This window comes from Protomyctophum parallelum, assembly GCF_964188405.1.
Source record: "Protomyctophum parallelum genome assembly, chromosome: 9".
NCBI lineage: Eukaryota > Metazoa > Chordata > Actinopteri > Myctophiformes > Myctophidae > Protomyctophum > Protomyctophum parallelum.
The window spans coordinates 14,138,457-14,158,377 of NC_139706.1; the positions used below are offsets into that span (position 1 = coordinate 14,138,457).

Here is a 19,921-nt window from a genome sequence, read left to right on the forward strand (position 1 = left end):
GAGTCAGACAGCCAGAGGGCAAGAAAACAGTGGGGGAAGCAAGCAAGAAAGCAGTGGGGGACAGAAACGGGATGGTGCATGATTATTGGACTAAAAATCACACTAGTACTCAAAACCCAGCTATGCAGAAGAAGATGAGAACACAAAAGAAACCAAAGAGAAAGAAATGTTCATTTGTGTTTGAGTGATCTGATTTTGTGATTTATTTAATCTGCTATTTATTATTGAGTATATGGAAAGAAAATATGCATTTGAAGAAGAGTAACATGTGTATTTAAGTTGATTATTGAAATGAGTAATGACAGAATGCTTAAAGATTTGTTTGAAGAGACATGCATTTTGTATTATATTGTGAAAAGAAGAGAGGGGAGAAAATGTGTATATAAGAGATTTATGAAAAAGAAAATATATCCAATGTGTGATCAAGTGGGGGTGTTGGAATATGATCTTTATTGTATATACATATTTTATTATTAACTCTTATTGTGAAGTAACCCCGACCGGAAGGGCTTGTTGTCTATGTGTATATAAACCGGGGTAAATAAATATGTCAGTGACGTGTGTCGTACTGATCCAGCAACACTACAGCTGATGCCTCCTGGTGTATTGATTATTTACTCTTCAGTGTTATTCCTCCGTCAGTATATTCTTCACTTCTTATTTCTGGTACAACACGCTATTACAGCTGTGAAACTCAACAGATACAATACATTATGGCTTCTTAAGTGGTTAATCCGACTAACTTAATTAATCAAATCACTAAAAAACAATTTGGCATGGCATGGGTCATAGCCAGGATGTGTAGTTTGCAGGAATTGCACTATAGTAAAGCAACACATTTAAATTAGTCCAGCTGCTGTAGAACTCAACCCAAAGGGAGGATTAGGCCCGGGGCCCCTGAGCTAGGGGGGGGGCTGAGCTAGGGGGGCCCCTGAGCTAGGGGGGGCCCTGAGCTTGAGCATCTGCATGACCGCAAAGAGGCTCAAGCTCAGGGGCCCCCCAAAAAGGGGTAACAGTGAATAACAGTGACACACACGGTCCTTGTCACTGTTATTAACAATGGGCTTATTCATTTGTGTCAATAAAATAACCCTAAAAGTCCTAAACCATGATACGGTACATTATTAAGTGTTTAAACCCTCAGTTTGCATTTATTTGGCTAAGTTTTTGGCTGTTTATTATTTTTAAGCAATCCCTTGCTGTAAATTCTGAATATCGCAGGCCTATATGTCATAATTGTTATGTGTATACTGTCGTGTGCATGACGGGGACCCATCATTTCTAGATCCGCCTATGACTCAACCTACTGTATTTGTTTCTCATCTCTATTTCCATAAAAACATTGCTATTATGATGATCAATTCCTAATCTTCTCCACCTCATTGCATCTCCACGGTCTATTAGGGCCCTATAACAATTCGTGTACACACAGATGCCACACACATTTGCAATCATTTGCATAATAATGATTCTATCATTCCATGCTTTCCATGAGTTAATTAATTAAGTCCCTGGACTGTCCAGAAATGTTCCTGTAACCATGTGGTTTTAAATAACTCTAATCAAATTAACTTGTTTATTTGCATGACTATATTTTCTTCGAAGATGATGTACAGTTCCAGCCAAGAAAATGTTCTGTAACACGTCCCCTGATTCTTTGGGCGCCTTATCTCCTCATCTCCATCTCCATCTGTGCACATTATGGGCTCCATTTTCGTCACCGCTAAACCCGCTATCCCTAAACTTCTTCTTCTTTTTACTATTTTGCAAAACATTTTTTAATAGTTAAAATGGCCAGTCTACAAGCTCACAACGTGGCAATGTAGATAGGCTAGTTGAACTATTAAAAAATGTTTTGCAAAATAGTAACAAAGGCAAAGAAGTTTAGGGATAAGGGGTTTAACGGTGACGAAAATGGAGCCCTATATCTATCTATACAGTAAATAGCGGGGCAGATGAAGTGCAAATTACATTGAGAAACGTTCACTTGCGGATACAAGCACCACATTTGGCACACATACTCCTTAGGGGTTGCTCTTTTGATAAAACCATGTGGCCAAATAAATGTTGTCCTATTTGAATGACCTTGGTGTCAAATCAAAAAAAATTCACTATGTAGAATCTAAATTTGGACCCATGGACTTTCTCACTGGCTTCCTTGTACCATCAGCAGGGTTGTGAAGGTTACTTTTAAAAAGTTATCCCCTACAGTTACAAGTTCCTTGCTAAAAATTGTAGTCAGTAACGTAATCCGAGTACCACAATTTAAAAAGTAGGGGGTTACTTTCAGTTATTTTGGATTACTTTTAAGCAAAACTCTATTTAATTAGATAAAACACGTTTTACTATTGATAACCAGACAAGAGTGTAGTTCCAACCTTATTATGATTCATGTTAAATATATTCGGCTAGGCAAGGCACGTGTTCACACAAAAGGCAAATTCATTCCAAAACATAATAATATATACAAATATAAATAATATTGACCCTAGCCAAAGTCATGCTGTAGGGCACTGTCGACTACAAAATGATATTGATAAAAAAAATAAGGAAAAAAAAACTAACACTAAGTTGTCACAGACACACACACGCAGACACGCAGGCAGGCAGGCAGGCAGGCAGGCAGACAGACAGACAGACAGACAGACTCGCGCGCACACACACAGACACAGCTTTCTAGCGCAACGGAGCTGATGAGTTTCAGACTGTTTCACTTTGCAATGCGCAAGGCATCTGATCTATCTATTGGTCACAGCTGAAATGAATCGCAGATTTAATTACAACTGATTCCACTGAAACTCTTTGGATTTGTATGCCGTTTGATGCTATGTCCACATGATACCACCACCACCACCACACTGTGAAGCTGTTGAGGGCTGCATGATTACACCCCGCTGCCGCTGCATGTTATTATTATGTCCATAGAGTTATGTTTTTTAGCAAGCCTACTACTACAGAGTTAAAGTGTCCTTTGAACGGTGTCTTTTATCATTGCGAACGCAGTGATTGCGAACACAGTGAGCACTAACTATGAGACCCTGCAGATCATGTCTGTGTGTGTGTCTGTGTGTCTGTCTGTCCCGCTGTGACACCACCCGCCTGCCACCAGAGGGCGCAGCTGTAGCACACACACACACACACACACACACACACAAACAACCACACACACACACACAGTAGAAAACTTAAAAAAAATTACTAACTAAAAAGAAAAAAAAAAGTACGTAATTTATTCTAATTGTTGTTTTTGCAATTTACGAGCTGCGTTTGCTTCCCGCGTTTGTGCGTCTTACTTGTTTATCATTTTTCCACTCCCCGTCAAAATCTCACCCAGAGCACTCCAGTCAGTCCACCCCGCCTCCTCTCACTGTCCAGTACAGTAGCCTACAGATCATTCTCCGCTGGTTACAGATCACAGCACTATATAATGAAATATAATAAAATATAATATAATATAATGGGTCGGGACTGGGGAGTCTGACGGCGGGGAAAACCACTGCCTGGGACCGATATTGCTCGTGTTGTAGCCGAGCCGCGCGAGCCTGTGTTCATTGCGCAGTGGGCAGCAACACACACAGCGCATCATGTGCCATCATGTACTATTATTTTATTGTTTGGTGTTTTAACTTATTTGTAGCCCTAAAATAATTGATGAGGGGAAGGGGAGATTGTAATCAAGCCAGTAACCCTCGTTACTATGTACGCCCGTTACTGTAATCCAGATTACACATTTTAAAATGTACCCTAATTTGGAATATGGGAACATAGCAAAGAAGAATTCCAGGAATTTATTGATGTTCTAAATAGCCATCATAGATCCATAACGATAAAATTTGTGACACACTGAAAGGATTGACTTTCTTGATGTAACAATCTTCAAGGGCCCAAACTTTAACACAAATGGGAAACTAGACTTAAAAGTATTTTTTAAAGAAACAGACACCCACGCCCTATTACACAAAATGTCATTCCACCCGACACACTCCTACACAGGGATAGTCAAATCACAACTACTAAGATTCCATAGGATATTCCATAGGATACGCAAATAAGTGATTTCAAAATAGCTTGTAAAACACTATTTAAGGCCCTCAGACTAAGAGGATACACTAGGACATTCCTCCGGAAAGCTCAAAATACCTTCGTAGAAATAAGAGTGCGGGATCCAGGCCCTAAATTGGCCCTGATAACCAGTTATTCAACACAGAGCACACTAGCCAACAACAGAATAAAAAGGAATTTTGAGAATCTTCTAAAAGATTATAAAATTATATCGGCCTACAGAAAAAACAAAAACCTTAAAGATTATCTAGTACACAGTAAGCTAAAATAAATCAACACACCAGCACGCCAGGGACCAGAATACTTCAAACCCAAACAATTAGTCAAAAATAGAACTACAAAACGCGTGTTAGAGATTAAACAACAAATAACAGCCAGTACCAGCAACTGCATTTACTTAATCACATGTGAAAAATGTGGTTTACAATATGTCGGAGAAACGGGTAAAGGTACAAGGCTGGGACAACACAGATACAATATTAACAATGGAAAAAAGACAACCACAAGGTTTGTGCAACATTTCATGGCTCACGGCATTGAAGCTCTAAAATGCGCTGGACTTCAACACAATCCCAACTGGACAGTAGGACAAAGACGTTTTAATGAAAAACAGTGGATTAAGAACCTCAACACGGATTTTCCTGGAGGCTTAAACATGCCTAAAATCAGATCTTGAACACAACAAAACTTAAACTCAGGATTAAACTGGAGAAATCTAAAAATGATTGGATCAGACTTCCTTCGGATACATGGCGAATGCATTTATTCCTTGCACAGTGCACTGAAGTTTTTTAATCCCCCCCAGCTCTCTCGCTCTCTCACTATACACATGCAGCCACGCCACGCACTTTTGGGCATGGAGGCACAGCACTGAGCACACGGATATAACAGACTGTCAGCAGCGCAAAATGTTTACAAGTTTATCGAGATGAAAGTCCCTGCTCCCCAGTCCCCACACAGTGACAGCACTCCATGTTTACGGCACAGACAGACAGAATATTCTGTAGGCTATAATCAGTGTTGGCAAGTAACTTAAGTAATATACTACTTTCAGTAATATTATTACTTTTTTCCAGTAATATGTAACTATATATATATATATATATATATATATATATATATATATATATATATATATATATATATATATATATTATTACTATTTTCACGAGCCTTGGTGGAACTGTGGGTTTGAGTGTTTATTTATAATGGTAGACTGGGTTGAAGTCAAGTTGCTTTGCAGCTGATCCGCTCTAGATCTAGACTCTAGAGCGGATACGGAAACGATGCACACTCGTCGGTACGTATGTGTGAAGTATCGGATGCAGAAGGGCGGGCCTTAAACCGTCCGGAACACGGAACAACAACCTAAACTAGTGTGTGTAACTCGTTAGACTGCACTGTTAGAGAGAAGAGATGTAAATAAACTAACAATGGAGGAGGTGGAGGAGACAGAAACACCGGCACAACAAAGCGTTATAACATTCAATACTTGGAAGTATTCGCATTATTTTGAGTATGTCCGTGATCAAGACGAGATGAACATTATTGTCCGCTGCAAGTTGTGCATACGGAAGAAGCTATATTCCACGTCGAAATCTACTTCTAATCTATGTGTACAAATGGATCCATCATCATGAGTTAAATAAACACTGCAGAATAGGGGAGGGGGGACTGCTAATGTTGAAAATGCAAAGTAAGACTTTTGGGGACAAAATATGCAATTACTGGGGGCGAGAGAAAAGAAAAGTAAAGTAATAAGTAACTAGTTACTTTTCTCAGGGAGTAATAAGTAGTGTAACTTTATTACTTTTTTTAAAAGTAATAAGTAATAAGTAGTATATTAGTGTTAAAGTAATATTTTGCCAACACTGGCTATAATACACTGCAGTGTTTTTATGTGTTTTCTTAAGCAATTGATTAATGTACTCGTCCTCATTTCGATCAGGGCTTCAGTCTCCTCATTCGACCACGTCTAGTATCCAGTATCCACGGTAATGGGACATCTTTGCGCTGCGTAAAATATGCCTTCTCCGTCTCCAACTGTGTTCAGCGCCTCACCCGCCACATTGTTTGCTTCATTTCCTTTATTTACTGCGGATTGCATTCACACCTGCACCGAATCGTAATCAAGTGCGATTGGAAGCGAAGCAAAACCCCCGTTTTTGCTCGGAGTAAAATGCGGTTCTTTGATACGCATTAGGATTCGAATGAGCCTTCACACCTGCCAAATGAAGTGCACTTTCTGAAAATGCACAGCAGGATTCGTTTTAATCACAGCAAAGCTCTCTGGTGTGAATGTGACCTAAGTTATAGTTAGGTTAGGTATACTACTCAAACCTCATCATCATACATGCTTTAACCTGCCCTGTATTTTGGTTACCGGTGGAAAAGAGATTATTTTAGATTAAGATAGGGCTAACCTTTAAAATAATGAATGGCACACTTATGTTAGTCAAGGGGTGAGTGGATATTCACGAATACTCCACTAGAGGCAGCCAGACTGGTGTAATTCCGTAGACTCGAGGAGTTAACGGAGCAGCATTATTATTTCTTCTATACGTTTGATGGAACTTTCCATCTACTGAAAAGCACAAGCCACATAAAGAGGCTTTAAAAAGATGGTTACAGTAGCTCCTGATTCTATTTGCTTCACATAACAGCTTGAAGTCTCAGTGTGGGCAGACGTTGGCTAGAGGCTGTACAATTTTTTTCATGTGTATGTATGATCAATCAGTCAATCAATCAACCAGTCAAGAAAAAAATAATAGTTTAGGTAAACAGCATAAAACAGGGTGTCCCAGTACTGTGTTAAACTCTTGGGATAATTTTTTTGGCTCACCTGCAGGGGAAGCCAACAGAGGGCAAAGGCCAGCACAGATGTCACTAGCAGGGAAAAGGTCTTCTTTCTCTTTTGGCTCCAGCGGCGCAGGTTTTGGGATGACGGTTCTCCGGGCAGGGAAAGGCGTTTAAGGCTCACGGTGATGGCAAAGTATGAAATGCTGACAGACAGCAATGGGATCATATAGGAGGCTACGAGGACGAAACAGGAGTAGAGCAGTCGCAGGTTGCCTCTTTCGGGCCAGAATTCCTCACACACGACCAGGTCTATGCCACTAGGCCGTAGATCCAAATAGTTAGTGAACAGAGAAGGAGGGGCAGCCAGAACCAAAGAAGAGAGCCAGACACCCAGAGCCACTGCGCCACAGCCCCATACCGAGATCCTCCTCCGCACCGGGTGGGCTGAGACAACCAGAGAAGGAAGATACAGACAAATACAATTATTCGCAGAAAGAAACTTTTTTCCCCCGCAACATTGCAAACATAATTGCATTCAGTCCTGTTGCCAAGATACATGCATATGCATATTTACAGAATACATATCCACACTTCGTATTCTCATTTTATAATTGGTTAAATCTATTCATGAGTTTCTGACTGAACTATGTAATTCTTGTGAAATAATAATTGTCTCCAACAGGCCGAAGGCATGCAGGAGAGAGTATGTTTTGCACTCCGTCCGTGTGTGTGTTTGTGTGTGTGTGTCCGTGTGTGTGTGTTCTGTGTATGTCTGTCCATCTGTGTACAGCTAATCTCCGGCACCGTTAACCTGGTCGATGCCAAATTTTGCACACACACTCCCTGGATGCCAACGATGAACCTCTGCCCCAGATTTTCCAGAACGGCCCGTTATAGCATAGGAGGTAGTGCTATTACTCCTCCAGATCCTGTCCAAAAATCCCGCAAATCGTTACACACAATCTCTATAGTCATGTGTTCAAGCCGGATCTGTCCGATATTTCATATTCCATTTTATTTTAACAAAAAGCCTCAAATCATGAAGGCAGCGTGCAATTTACGTCAAATCTTTCACTGACTTTCCTACTATACTATACTATACTATACTATACTATACTATACTATACTATACTATACTATACTATACTAGGCTGAGGAATATATCCCACCCTTTTCACATTGGCCTGTTATAGCGCCACCAACAGGTGGATTTGTGCAAAACACATTTTTGGAAACTCAAATCATCCAATTGCCATCCAAGGCGTGAGAAGAAATGGCACCCTTTTCACAACCTGCCCTGCCCTGTTGGAGACCTGTGCCCCGAGGGGCACTTTATCTAGTTGCTCATGTGATCTTTTACAGTATTAGCCAACTGCAATGCTGCTTCTCTTTCTCTCCGGCTCATGGGATGTAGTCAATACAAGCATGTAATACGCTGGTGTTTAAATAGGCTATCCGATTTGACTTCGAAAAACGAAATTATAGTTTTTCTTTGAACAAGATTTCATGCTATTTACCCTGATGATAGTTATTTTCTGTAACCCCAAAAGTCAATTTCCTTTTCTGATTGGACATTATACTTTCCAATAGACAGGAGTGACACCATGTAATATAAATGGCAAGACAGAGCTAATCAAGCACTTTCTAGTATTATAAACTCATGAATTACAAGTGTGCAAATGGCTTCCCACATGAAAAAGAATGAATACATGAAGAATTTAAGACGGAATTCATTTCTTTACTCTACTTTTTGAAAAGCCTATGAGGAAAATGTATGGGGAATTATTTCCTGCATGGGCCACTCGTCGTTCTGAAAGGAGACGGGACACTATTAGGTGTGTACGTGCCAATATATCAATATCGCGATTGCGATACGTACTCCCACGATGTATACATTGTATCGTCTTCCCAATGTTGTGATATTGATTAAAAAAGTCCGTAATAGGATGGGATTGTGTCCCATATTCTGTGATTGGATCGTTCCCAATTTCCAGAAAAGCCATAGAGAAAAGCAAGCAACACGAAATTTTCCCATCTTTGCACACATGCGCACATCGGTGTCAAATGTACTAGAGTCCGCCATTACAATCTCTCTGCACTGGCTTTAGAATCAACTGGACAGGGCGATAACGCTGCATGTGTTAACTTTGGACTGGAACCTCACGCTTCTGCATTGTCGTTGGTGCATTAACTACATTAGTTAATTAATGAAATGTATTTATTTAATTATTACATCAACATTACGGTACCTCTGGTGTAACTTGGGTGCCCAGTTCTCCCGCGTGACAAGTTGGGCACATAAGTGTTTTATTAAAAAATACATTGATAGGTTCAGACTATATTTAGATAGCATTTATTATATCTGCAGGTCTGTGTGTTTGTGTCGTGTCCGCAGGGTTGGGAAGTAACGGATGTAATCCGTTACTGTAATCAGAGTAAAAAAATTACGTAACTGTAACGTCTTAGTAGTACAGCGGCTAACAGCCATATTGTGAGAGAACCTTTCACTTGGTGATACAAGCGTGAAATTTGGCATGAACATGCCTCTGGGTCACCTCTTTAACTTTTTTAACCGAGCCAGCGAAAAATCCAATATGGCGGTCATTTTTCAAGATGGACAACCATGGGTGCGGCCGACTCGAGACCGGGCACTGCACTCCCTGTGGGTGTGTGGAACGTGTGTCGAATTTGAAGTCGGTGGGGCGAACGGTTCTCGGGTTACGTGGATTACAGATGTACACACGCACACAAAATTTGTGTCGGACGACGTGACGTGCGGACAAGTTAACGTTCAGTCCTTCTCAGATCGCAGGTCTGCGGAGGAGCAAAGTAAGCACACACTCTCTAAAGCCCCCTCTATCTAACTACAGGAGACCACAGGTGTAGTCTCCCCTCCTGCTATGACTAATGACAGCTAGCTGGCGGCGTCACAAGCAAAGACTCCGGGGGAGGGTCCGCCACCACGGCGAGTTAAGTACCCAGAGAAAGAGACACTGTATTGTTTATTGCCGTATGGATGCACTGATTATATAAAGAGACACTGTATTGTTTATTGCCGTATGGATGCACTGATTATATAAAGAGACACTGTATATTGTTTATTGCCGTATGGATGCACTGATTATATAAAGAGACACTGTATATTGTTTATTGCCGTATGGATGCACTGATTATATAAAGAGACACTGTATTGTTTATTGCCGTATGGATGCACTGATTATATAAAGAGACACTGTATTGTGTATTGCCTGTATATGCACTGATTATTTAAGAGACATTGTATTTATATAGACCTGGAGTTTATACTTGGTTTTAATAGGGGGTTAATGTTGATATACTGTCATTCATACTTATTCTGCATACTATTCTATGTACTTGTCGAGCATTATAATAAAGGTCGCTCATTTGTACCTTGTTGTCTGTGGTGCTTCCAGGCCTTTTATTTACCCTACAGTTGTAGGACGATAGAACCCACATTTATTACAATATCATATACCGGAGCTATTAGGCTGTTAGGCTCCTTCAAAATCACTCTCAAAGGGCACCCACGGACAGCTGAAATTCGAAAATGGCCCCCGTAACATCTGAATCCCCCACTCACCCCTTTTTCCCCTCACTGTAGTTTTTCGTCCAGTTTTACCTCCTTTATAATGATTTCCTGTTTTTGGCTATATAGAAGTGTATTTGTACGTCTCTAAATGTTATGATGAATTGAAAACGGTGGACCCACTAGGTCTGGATTTTGGGACAATCCCAAAAGATATGGAATGGCCCACGGAGCTAGTGGATTATCAGCGGCAGCAGACCAGGTGGAGGTGCGGTCGAGCTCCTGGCTACAGCGGTGGCATCGCCATGGGCACAGCGCGGGTCCCCACAGTGGAGCTCCGTGGTGAATAAAGGCCGGAATATGTCAGGGTCCCTGAGAGCAGCTGGGCCACTGAAACCCCACAACAAACTAGGGTATAATTAGAACAGGTTCTGAAAGCAGAATTGGGAGTGGTAAAAACCAAACTGGTGAACGTGTACTCCACCAGGTTCTCTCCCATGCTGGAGACACGCAGAGTGTTTCTTTGTCTGAGAAACTGGACAATAAAAACACGGTGAAGTGTCGGAAGATGGAGTCTACTAACTAAGGTACGGTTCGTTCAATATTACTTCTGAATGTGACAATGTTGCCGTATGACCCAAAGCTCTGGCCTGCTGGGACATACAGGAGGGGGACCAAGCAGTCCTGAAAGGACTTGGTCCTTTATGGTTATTGTTAGTTTTTTAATACTAATAATAATATATTTTGCATCTGCCCGTGTGGGCAGCATAACATTGTGAGTAGAAACGTCATTTCATTATCCCCACATAATGAAGTGACATTATTCATTATTCATAATGAAGTGACATTATGACATTATTCCGGTACAGTGTGTCAGCCCTTCGGTCGCCCGTTTTAATTATTTTACTATGAACATTTCACTTATTGTGTCTTACAATGCACGTCACGAGGGCTGCGTGTTGGCCAGTGAAAGTGGCAAATCTCGCTGTGTTGTTGTGTCAAGCTACTTGACAGATGTGACATCCTGTGTGTACAGGAGACATTCCTGTACCAATACCATGTGGAGCGGCTAAATACTGTTCATGGGGACTTCCATTGGGTGTGTGAACCTATTCACCTTTGGCTGAACTTCAGTTCAGGCACTTCAGTGATGCTTGCGGAACTCGACTACGTCTCGTTCCTGACTGCATCACTGTCGTGGCAATAATCACGTTAAACCACACCCTCTCGTGTAATATTGCTTAAGTAAAGTAAATGCCAGAGGATAGCTTTTCCTATATGTAAGCGAGGCTTGGCACTCCACCTCGTGGCTTGATCAACTGCCTTTGTACAGTAGCCTATAGATGCCCAGGATTCCATAAAGAGTATAAAGATAGATTATGAGCTAGCAACCAGTGACCACATGCCCTTGTCCATGGTGCTAAACACAGGCAATCTCCCTGCATGTGCTATTGCCTGTGGATAATGTCACTGGTGTTAGAAAAATTGATTGAAAACTGTCAAAGATGGAGATTAGTAAGTATGCCAATACTACTGATGTACTACTGCTGGAAAACATTTACATTCCTAAAGATGCATGCTTTACTGTGCCGTGATGTAGGACAATAAGGAACTGTTCTCTCTGTACACAATAGTGGAATCTCTCTGTTGTGCGAGCAGTGTTGTTTTTGGCAGAACATTTTGATTTTAGTTTTCATTTGGTTTTAGTCACATTTTAGTCACCCGGAATGTTTTAGTGTTTAGTCTAGTTTCAGTCGACTAAATATCATGAGATTTTAGTTGACTAAATCTAGTTGATTTAGTTGACTAAAATGCATTTTGGTGGGCCTTGATGCTGTCGTAATGACTGTTTTTACACCTGCTGAAAATAGCCGATCTACAAGCTCACAATGTGTCACAGTGGGGCGCGTTGTGAGCTTGTAGATCGGCTATTTTCTTGTCCACTAGTCCCTTCCTAACATTTTAGTCTAAAGTTTTTATTTTCTGATGAAATTGTCAATATATTTAGTCTTAGTTTTAGTCATCATAGCTTAGTTTTTATTTAGTTTCCATTTAGATTTCGTCAGTGGAAAAAGGTAGTTGACGGACATTTTTGGTCTTAGTTTCAGTCGACAAAATCAACACTGTGTTCAAGTAAATCGTACAAAGTAAAATACGTAATGCAAAGCCAGGATGGAATGCACATGTGGAAAGCTCCATGTGGAGGCCCGAGTGGCATTCAAGAAGTGGGCCAAGTTTGGCAAACCGAGGGCAAGGCCCTCTGTTTGAGGATACTGTACTGTACTGTACTGTACTGTACTGTACTAGCCCTCCTCCCTGGCCTGTGTGTGTCTGTGTTAGGCTGTGCAACAGTGACACTTGGTGGTGAACAAAGGCAAAAAACTATTTTCATGCTCGGACACATTTCCGTGCTTGGACCCACACACACACACACACACTTTATTTACTTGAAAATATATCTCGGCGAGAATGCATATGAGCATGTAAAGAAAAAGTACGTTTCTAGTGCATTCCTGTCAGAAGTTAAGAAATCTCTCCTTGTTCTGCTGTGCACATTCATTTGGTGATTGGAGACTGACGCGTCTCTCTCTCTCTCTCTCTCACACACACACACACACACACACACACACACACACACACACACACACACATGCCAGCATGATCGCTGATAGGGGGAACTGTTCTTACTTACTAGTAGCAGCCATAATATATTAGCATATATGCTCTCTAGCATGATAGCATCACAAAAGGAGTGAACTCTGATCATTGTTAAGCAAAACGGTCACGGAGGATCTGCTTTTTCCCTGTGCCCACTTCTTCTGAAGCCGCATTCATACACAGGTGGAACAAATGAACGAGGAACAGCTAACGAGCAACGCGCAGATCAGCTGTTTTCGTGGTGTGTGTGTGTGTGTGTGTGTGTGTGTGTTGTGAGAGACGAGAGAGATTTATAAAGAGCGGGGGAGAGTGCTGCGCTTTGATCGAGACGGATATCTCAATGGTTATTTTTTTAATTAATTAGAAAAGTGTGTGTGTGTGTGTGTGTGTGTGTGTGTGTGTGTGTGTGTGTGTGTTGGGAGGGACGAGAGAAGAGCGGGGGAGACGCGCTGTGCGCTCTGATCGAGACGTTTTTTTTTTAATTAATTAGAAACAAATGGTCCGAATGTTCACTCGGAAATTCCTGCCGAAGTTCGAGTCCTAAAATAAGGTCTAGGGTACAGCCTTAACACACACACACACACACACACACACACACACACACACACACACACACACACACACACACACACACACACACACACACACACACACACAGTTGTCTTTAGGAGTGGTTGCACCACTCAAAAATGTACTAACTCTAATTTTAAGTGTGCACTTTGTTACATACAGTACAAGACATGACAACATGCTGAGGTCAGACTCCCTGGCAAATAAGCTATACAGTATAACAATATAAATGTCTTCTGAAAAGAGATCAAGAATATTGGACTCCAAAACACCTCTCCCGGTAGATGGTAGTAATAGATGGTGTATGTGGTCCAGATGTGGAACTGTGTGTGGTACAGCTGCCGAGCAACAAAGTTGAAATATACACAATCAAAACTAAAATGAGTAGGCCTACATGAGATGCATTCATTTCGAGCTACACTGCTGCAGTGCGCACACAAACCAAACGAGTGAAGTGAACCGGTCCGAGACAGATAGTGTGTCATGTCACGCAAAGGAATGTGATTGTAAGTGTTATACTGTTCATTCAAATAATTTGTTACGACTCACACAGGAAAGAGGGACGTCGACGTCATCTCTCTCTCTCTCTCTCTCTCTCTCTCTCATAACGAGTGACCTGCGCTGGATCTTTCATGAAGTAGCCTATAGTCCAGTGTTATTTCACAATTTCCGACCACACAAACTTTCTGACTGACTGAGGAATGCGATTATGCGATCCTTAATATTAATAACGGCAGGGTCGTGCAGAGGGAATTTGAAGGGCAGGGGCTGGAATTCGAAAAGACACCTTTATTTTTCGTTTACATTTCTACCCAGATTTAGAGGAATATTTCATTTTAAACACTAGGAAATGACCCAACCAGTCTGCCCTGTAGCCCATACTGGTTATCACAACGTTTGTCCCTGTTCAAAAATGAGTCTTGGTGTGTGTGACCCACTACCTGTATATGGTACTATGAACACATTACCCGCCCAGGACCTCACGCCAAAGGTCTTTTATAGTGTTTATGATCAAGTCGTTATGCTACTTGCGTGATGATGTCAACAGTCACAAGTTTGGGCTTTTCAAAATGAGCGTAAAACGGGGGAAATCCTTTGCAGTACGAGGTGAATTAATTAATGCTGGCGGTTAATGTGTTTAATTGGCTGGGTGCCTTTGGGCGTGTGTTTTTCTTTCTTTTTTTTAAACAAGAAAATGTTGAATTGAACTGCTAAAGATTTTATTTTTAATTGCACTGTTGCTTGAATCTGAAGAAAATAAATACAAATAAACATGTTGTATTTGGATACTCTGTAAATTGTACAGAGAATATCCTATGTAAATCTACAGAATTTTCTATTTTAGGATTAACGTAAGTGTCCGTAAAAGGAACGGACTAAGTCCCGTAACAGTACGTAATTGTCCGTAAAAGGAAGAGACTAAGGCCCTCATTTATCAACCGTGCGTACGCCAAAATATGGGTGCACGCCAAAATTACCAACATTTTCGGCATTTACCATTTCCGCCAAAGCTTGAAATTGAACTTGAGTAGGACAAAAAGTCACGTCTGGTCGGGAGCTGTCGTACACTTTGTCCTTGGCTGTTTTTCTGTCGTACACAAGCGGAGCAGCATTGTCTGAACTGCTGACAGGCTTATAAACATAGACAAATGTAGAAATAATAAGAACTATTAAAAAAAAGTTGAATGGAATTCCTGTCTCCGTGTCTCATTTCCACGTTTGAATCAGTATAGAATAGATACAATACAATATAGAAATCCATAATCATGGATTACAATAATAATAATAATAATAATAATAAAAATAAATAAAAACTTTCTGGTTTGGAGCTGACAGCAGGTGGGCGTGGTCTAGCGCCTAGTAGATCATAAACATCGGACGCAGCTTCTCCAACATCCGTTTGATCAGAATCAACTGCATGCTTTTCTTTTCTTGCTTTAAGCTGAAGCTCCTCCAAGTCCAGAGCATATTTATCATCAAGACATGCAGCTCTGGCTAATAGGGCAGCACATTCTGAAACAAATTGAAATATGGGCACCTATAAAGCTCGATGTAAAATCAAGGCCTGTATAGCAAAAAAGACCCTCGTTTAATAAATACTCTTTGCACAATGTTTACTCCCAAAAAGTTTTATTTGTTCTGCAGTTGCCTGCCGACCTTATCCACACTCGCCATCAGATTTATAATTGATGCATGTATGTCCCTCAGGGCCTGTACAATATCACGCTGCCCGGCCAGGATCGTGTCAGCTAAGCACCAGGGCTCGTTCCAGAGCCTGTCGTGGGTTGACCTGCAGAGGAAGGGCGAGCGCTCTCACCGCGAGCCACCCCTCCCGCACTGCTGGATGGAACTGGAGGGTTGTGCGCTGGGGAGGATGGATGCACTCTGCCACCGTGCTCCCCCCCCCTCCCGCACTGCTGGCTGGCTCTGGAGGGTTGTGCGCTGGGGAGGATGGACGCACTCTGCCACCGTGCCCCCCCCCCTCCTCCCGCACTGCTGGCTGGCTCTGGAGGGTTGTGCGCTGGGGAGGATGGACGCACTCTGCCACCGTTTGCCCACCACCCCCCCCTCCCGCACTGCTGGCTGGATATGGAGGGTTGTGAGCTGGGGAGGATCCCGCACCGCTGCTGTGAGCTGGTGTCTCAGCTATAGGTTGCTCTGCAATGACAATGGATAGGCCTAATAAATAAATATTTCAACCCGTATTTGAATGTGTGAATATTGTACTCATTTTCTATATGGTCCAATGATAGGTTTTGGTTACTGGTATATGATATAGGCAGGCTACTTAGTTTAGTTTACTTACGTTCATCGGACACGGCAGTGTCGCCGCCGGGCACATCCAGTCTGTCAATGGACTCAGAGCCAATAATGCCAATAATTATTTTCTCCACCTCTGTAAGGTCTGGGGTGAGGTCTGGATCAGTCTAGTCAGAGGATCACAATGGAAATATATTAAGCTCCTGATGTTTAAGCAATTACATTTAATCAACCCGTTAATTTTGTCTCAAGTAAACAATCAACAATGTCATATAACATACCTGACCACCACCAGTCAGCAGCTGAGCCTGGCGGATCTGGGACGCTTTTTTTCTGTCCACATTTCAATGTCGGACCACTTCTTCTTGATCTAATGAACGGTATAAATTAGCGCTTTTCCAACGCGCTTTTCCGAGTCCACACCTTCGTTTTAATTTAATTTCCGACACCACTGTTGGCCCCGGCGAATAAAACCTTTCGGTTTGATTCCACCTCAGTGGTGAGGACGTCAATCTCCGCCTCGGAGTAGTTGCGTTTCTTTGCCGTCTTCCGTTCAGCCATTGCTGCAAAACCGAGGGCGCATGGCTTGATTTTATAGGGCGTGCCAGATTGATTTCAGCCGTCACATTTATTAACGTCGGAACGAAATTAAGGAAGGATCAGCTGTTTCCGATCACTTTATAAATGCCGTGGCGACGTGGGTGTACTACGAAACCTGCGTTCGAATCTGTGGCAGATTTTACACTCGATTGATAAATGAGGGCCATAGTAGCATAATAGTACGGAATTGTCCGTAAAAAGGACAGACTAAGTACCATAACAGTATGGAATTGGAAAAGATTGGACTAAGTATTGTAAAAATACAGAATTTTCCGTATTAGAATGACGGAAGTGTCCGTGAAAGGAACAGACTTAGTCCCGTGAAAGTACGGAATTATCCGTTATAGGGTTGACGGAAGTGTCCGTAGACCAACGGTACAATGTATTGGCAGCAAATTACCGGAACTTTTCTCCGTTTTTCAACAGAGATAGTTAGTTAAGTACTAGTAGTAGTACAGTAGGTCAGGGGTTCTCAACCCGTGGGTCGCGACCCCTTGAGGGGTCGCCAAATTATTTTAAATTATTTTCCCTAATGTATATCTGATTTCAGTATTTATTTATGGTGTATTGTCTCTATTATTACGGTTATTGTAGCAGTCAATTTATATTGGGGGTCAGGAGGGGGCGGTGCAGAGGTCCCGAGACATTGCCAAAGCATTTCCGGGGGTCCCCGGCCAAAAACGTTGAGAACCCCTGCAGTAGGCTACCCATTGTTGTGGACAAGTTGCAAAGTTGCAGTCAGTATTTTACTGTTTGGAGGAGGCAAGATTCATGTACTTATTAGCCAGTTTGTGAAAAAAATCGTGTAAGATTTTGGAATAGTAAATAAATAATTCCAGATTTTTGCATTTTTATGGTTATATTTTCAGTTTCGGTTATTACAGATATCGTGATATATCATTGATGAAATCTCTTGCAATTATATTGAATATCGCAATATATCAAATATCGTGATATCATCATCGAGGGCCTATAATATCGCCACAGGGTATTTCTTGCTACTCGAAGAGGGCGGTCGAATTTTTTCTTCTCTCTCCCTCTCTCCCCCTACCTGTCTGTATTCCCTGCTAATCATCTCTCATCAGCTCTCATCTAAATCTCTGGCTAAAACATGGAACTGGTCCTTGAGTGCTTTCGACAAAAACATTTCAGACAGACATTCTGGTGCTGGGGAGCCGATTTGCCCACAGGGCTCTTTTCCTGCGGGTTATATCAGGGACCCTTCAGAATTGGGGTATGTTGTGCCTCAGCGTCTTAAACATAGAAGACAAAGAAGATATTTGGATAATTGGATTCATGGTGGCAGGCTGGATGCTATCAGGCCTAGGCGGCGGACTAATCTACCGGAAGATTTCGAGAGGAGCAGTCGAAACTGTCAAAACTGTCGAAAGTGATCCCAAGCTGCTCACCGTGGTAAACAAACTGTGCAGAACGACGGGGAACCTGTCTGGGGCTATAGCTGAGCTTAATCGGAAGCTGTACACCAACTTGGAAAAACTTTCTGAAAGACTCAATGCCCTCGAGCGGCGAATGGAAATCAGCTTGGAACCCCCCTACACAGTCAACTGAGGGTGCTTTTCGTCTGGGAACCAAGGCTGCGCCGTCTGCACAGCCTGCTGTTTATTCCTCTCACTATCTGGACTCTGAGACAAGGCGACCTTGGGACCCAAATCCGGGGGCTGCTCATGTTTACACAAACATAAACAATTAACTAATCAAAACACTTCACACACACTTAGTCCTACACCACACGCCACCTTCACCCGCCCCTCCCCAACCCCTATCCGCTGCTGTTCCGGCTGTGCTTCCACTTTTTTCCTACACGCACGCAGCCCCTCCAACCTGAAGGGTGGCGTGAGGGTAGTGTTTTTTTTTAAATGTTGCCCAGACCTTCAACCCGCCCTGGCCCCCACCCAAGAACATTCTGTGCCTGCACGATACAATGAAAATTGTAATGTGATGTGATGTATGCCCCCCTTCCCTCTCTGTCAATACCCCCACACCAAGTCGCCCCCCCCCCCCCCCCCCCATCCTTTTTCCTTTTTTTTCCTGATACAAGGAAGCTAAGGGCAGCGCCGAAATAATGGCTGCAGCTGTGTAGTTCAAATTGTTGTCTCTATCCCCCGTTACTGCAATGAATGTCACTGAAACAAATTCCAAATTCTCTGTTGACATGGCAATAAAATAATCTTGAGATAGCCTATATCGTATCCTGAGGTATACCAATTGAGGACCAATTATATAAAGACGGCTTGAAAAGTGGTCCGTTAACTTGAAGCCGTTAACTCATACCCACAACTATGTAGCGGTCCACGGCCATGGCGGTAAGGGACAGCACCGATGCGAAGACCGTGGCACACTGCAGCAGCGGGACCAGGTGGCACAGTGACCTTCCGAAAGCCCAGCCGTGCTTGTCGAAGGCATAGGACGCCGTCAGCGGCCCGCAGCTCAGACACATCAGCAGGTCGCCGGCCGCGAGGTTCCCGATGAAGAAGTTGGTGGCGTTGTGGAGCTTCTTGTCGGCCAGAATGCAGGCGAGCAGGAAGGAGTTGCCGACGCCGGCCACCGACACCAGGAGGCAGTAGAGGGGCAGGAAGAGTGGCTTAAAGCGAAGGAGAAGCTCCATGCCGGAGAACATGTCCAGGGGGTCGCTGCCGTTGAGTCCTCCTCCTCCGCTGCCCCCACTGTCTTCTAGTCTGACCTTATCGTGGCTGCTGTACGTTGTCCTGTTCTCCTCGCTCATGACGAGATCCATGGTCCTGCAGACACACCAGACAAACACACACAGCTCGGTTCTTTCTTGCATTGGTGAAAACAAGCAAAAGTCCTATATTTCCCTGCCAAGGACAACATTGGACGACTTTAATTTATTTCATGATCACAAGCAAAAGTCCTATATTTCCCTGCCAAGGACAACATTGGACG

General features: G+C 42.6%; 1 protein-coding gene across 1 annotated transcript in view; it reads right to left on the reverse strand.

Annotated features, from left to right (window-relative positions):
* Positions 1–19,655, reverse strand: part of LOC310864427 (prolactin-releasing peptide receptor) — a gene marked incomplete at its 3' end in the record, with an annotated part of 33,816 nt that extends 14,161 nt beyond the window's left edge. Inside the window, exons 1-2 of the mRNA XM_083773117.1 lie at positions 19,289–19,655; positions 6,905–7,305 (exon numbers count right to left, since the gene is read on the reverse strand). Coding sequence (XP_083629243.1) covers positions 6,905–7,305; positions 19,289–19,634 — 747 coding nt within the window. The 5' untranslated portion in view covers positions 19,635–19,655. The remainder of the gene's footprint in view (positions 1–6,904; positions 7,306–19,288) is intronic.
* Positions 19,656–19,921: the final 266 nt, after the last annotated feature.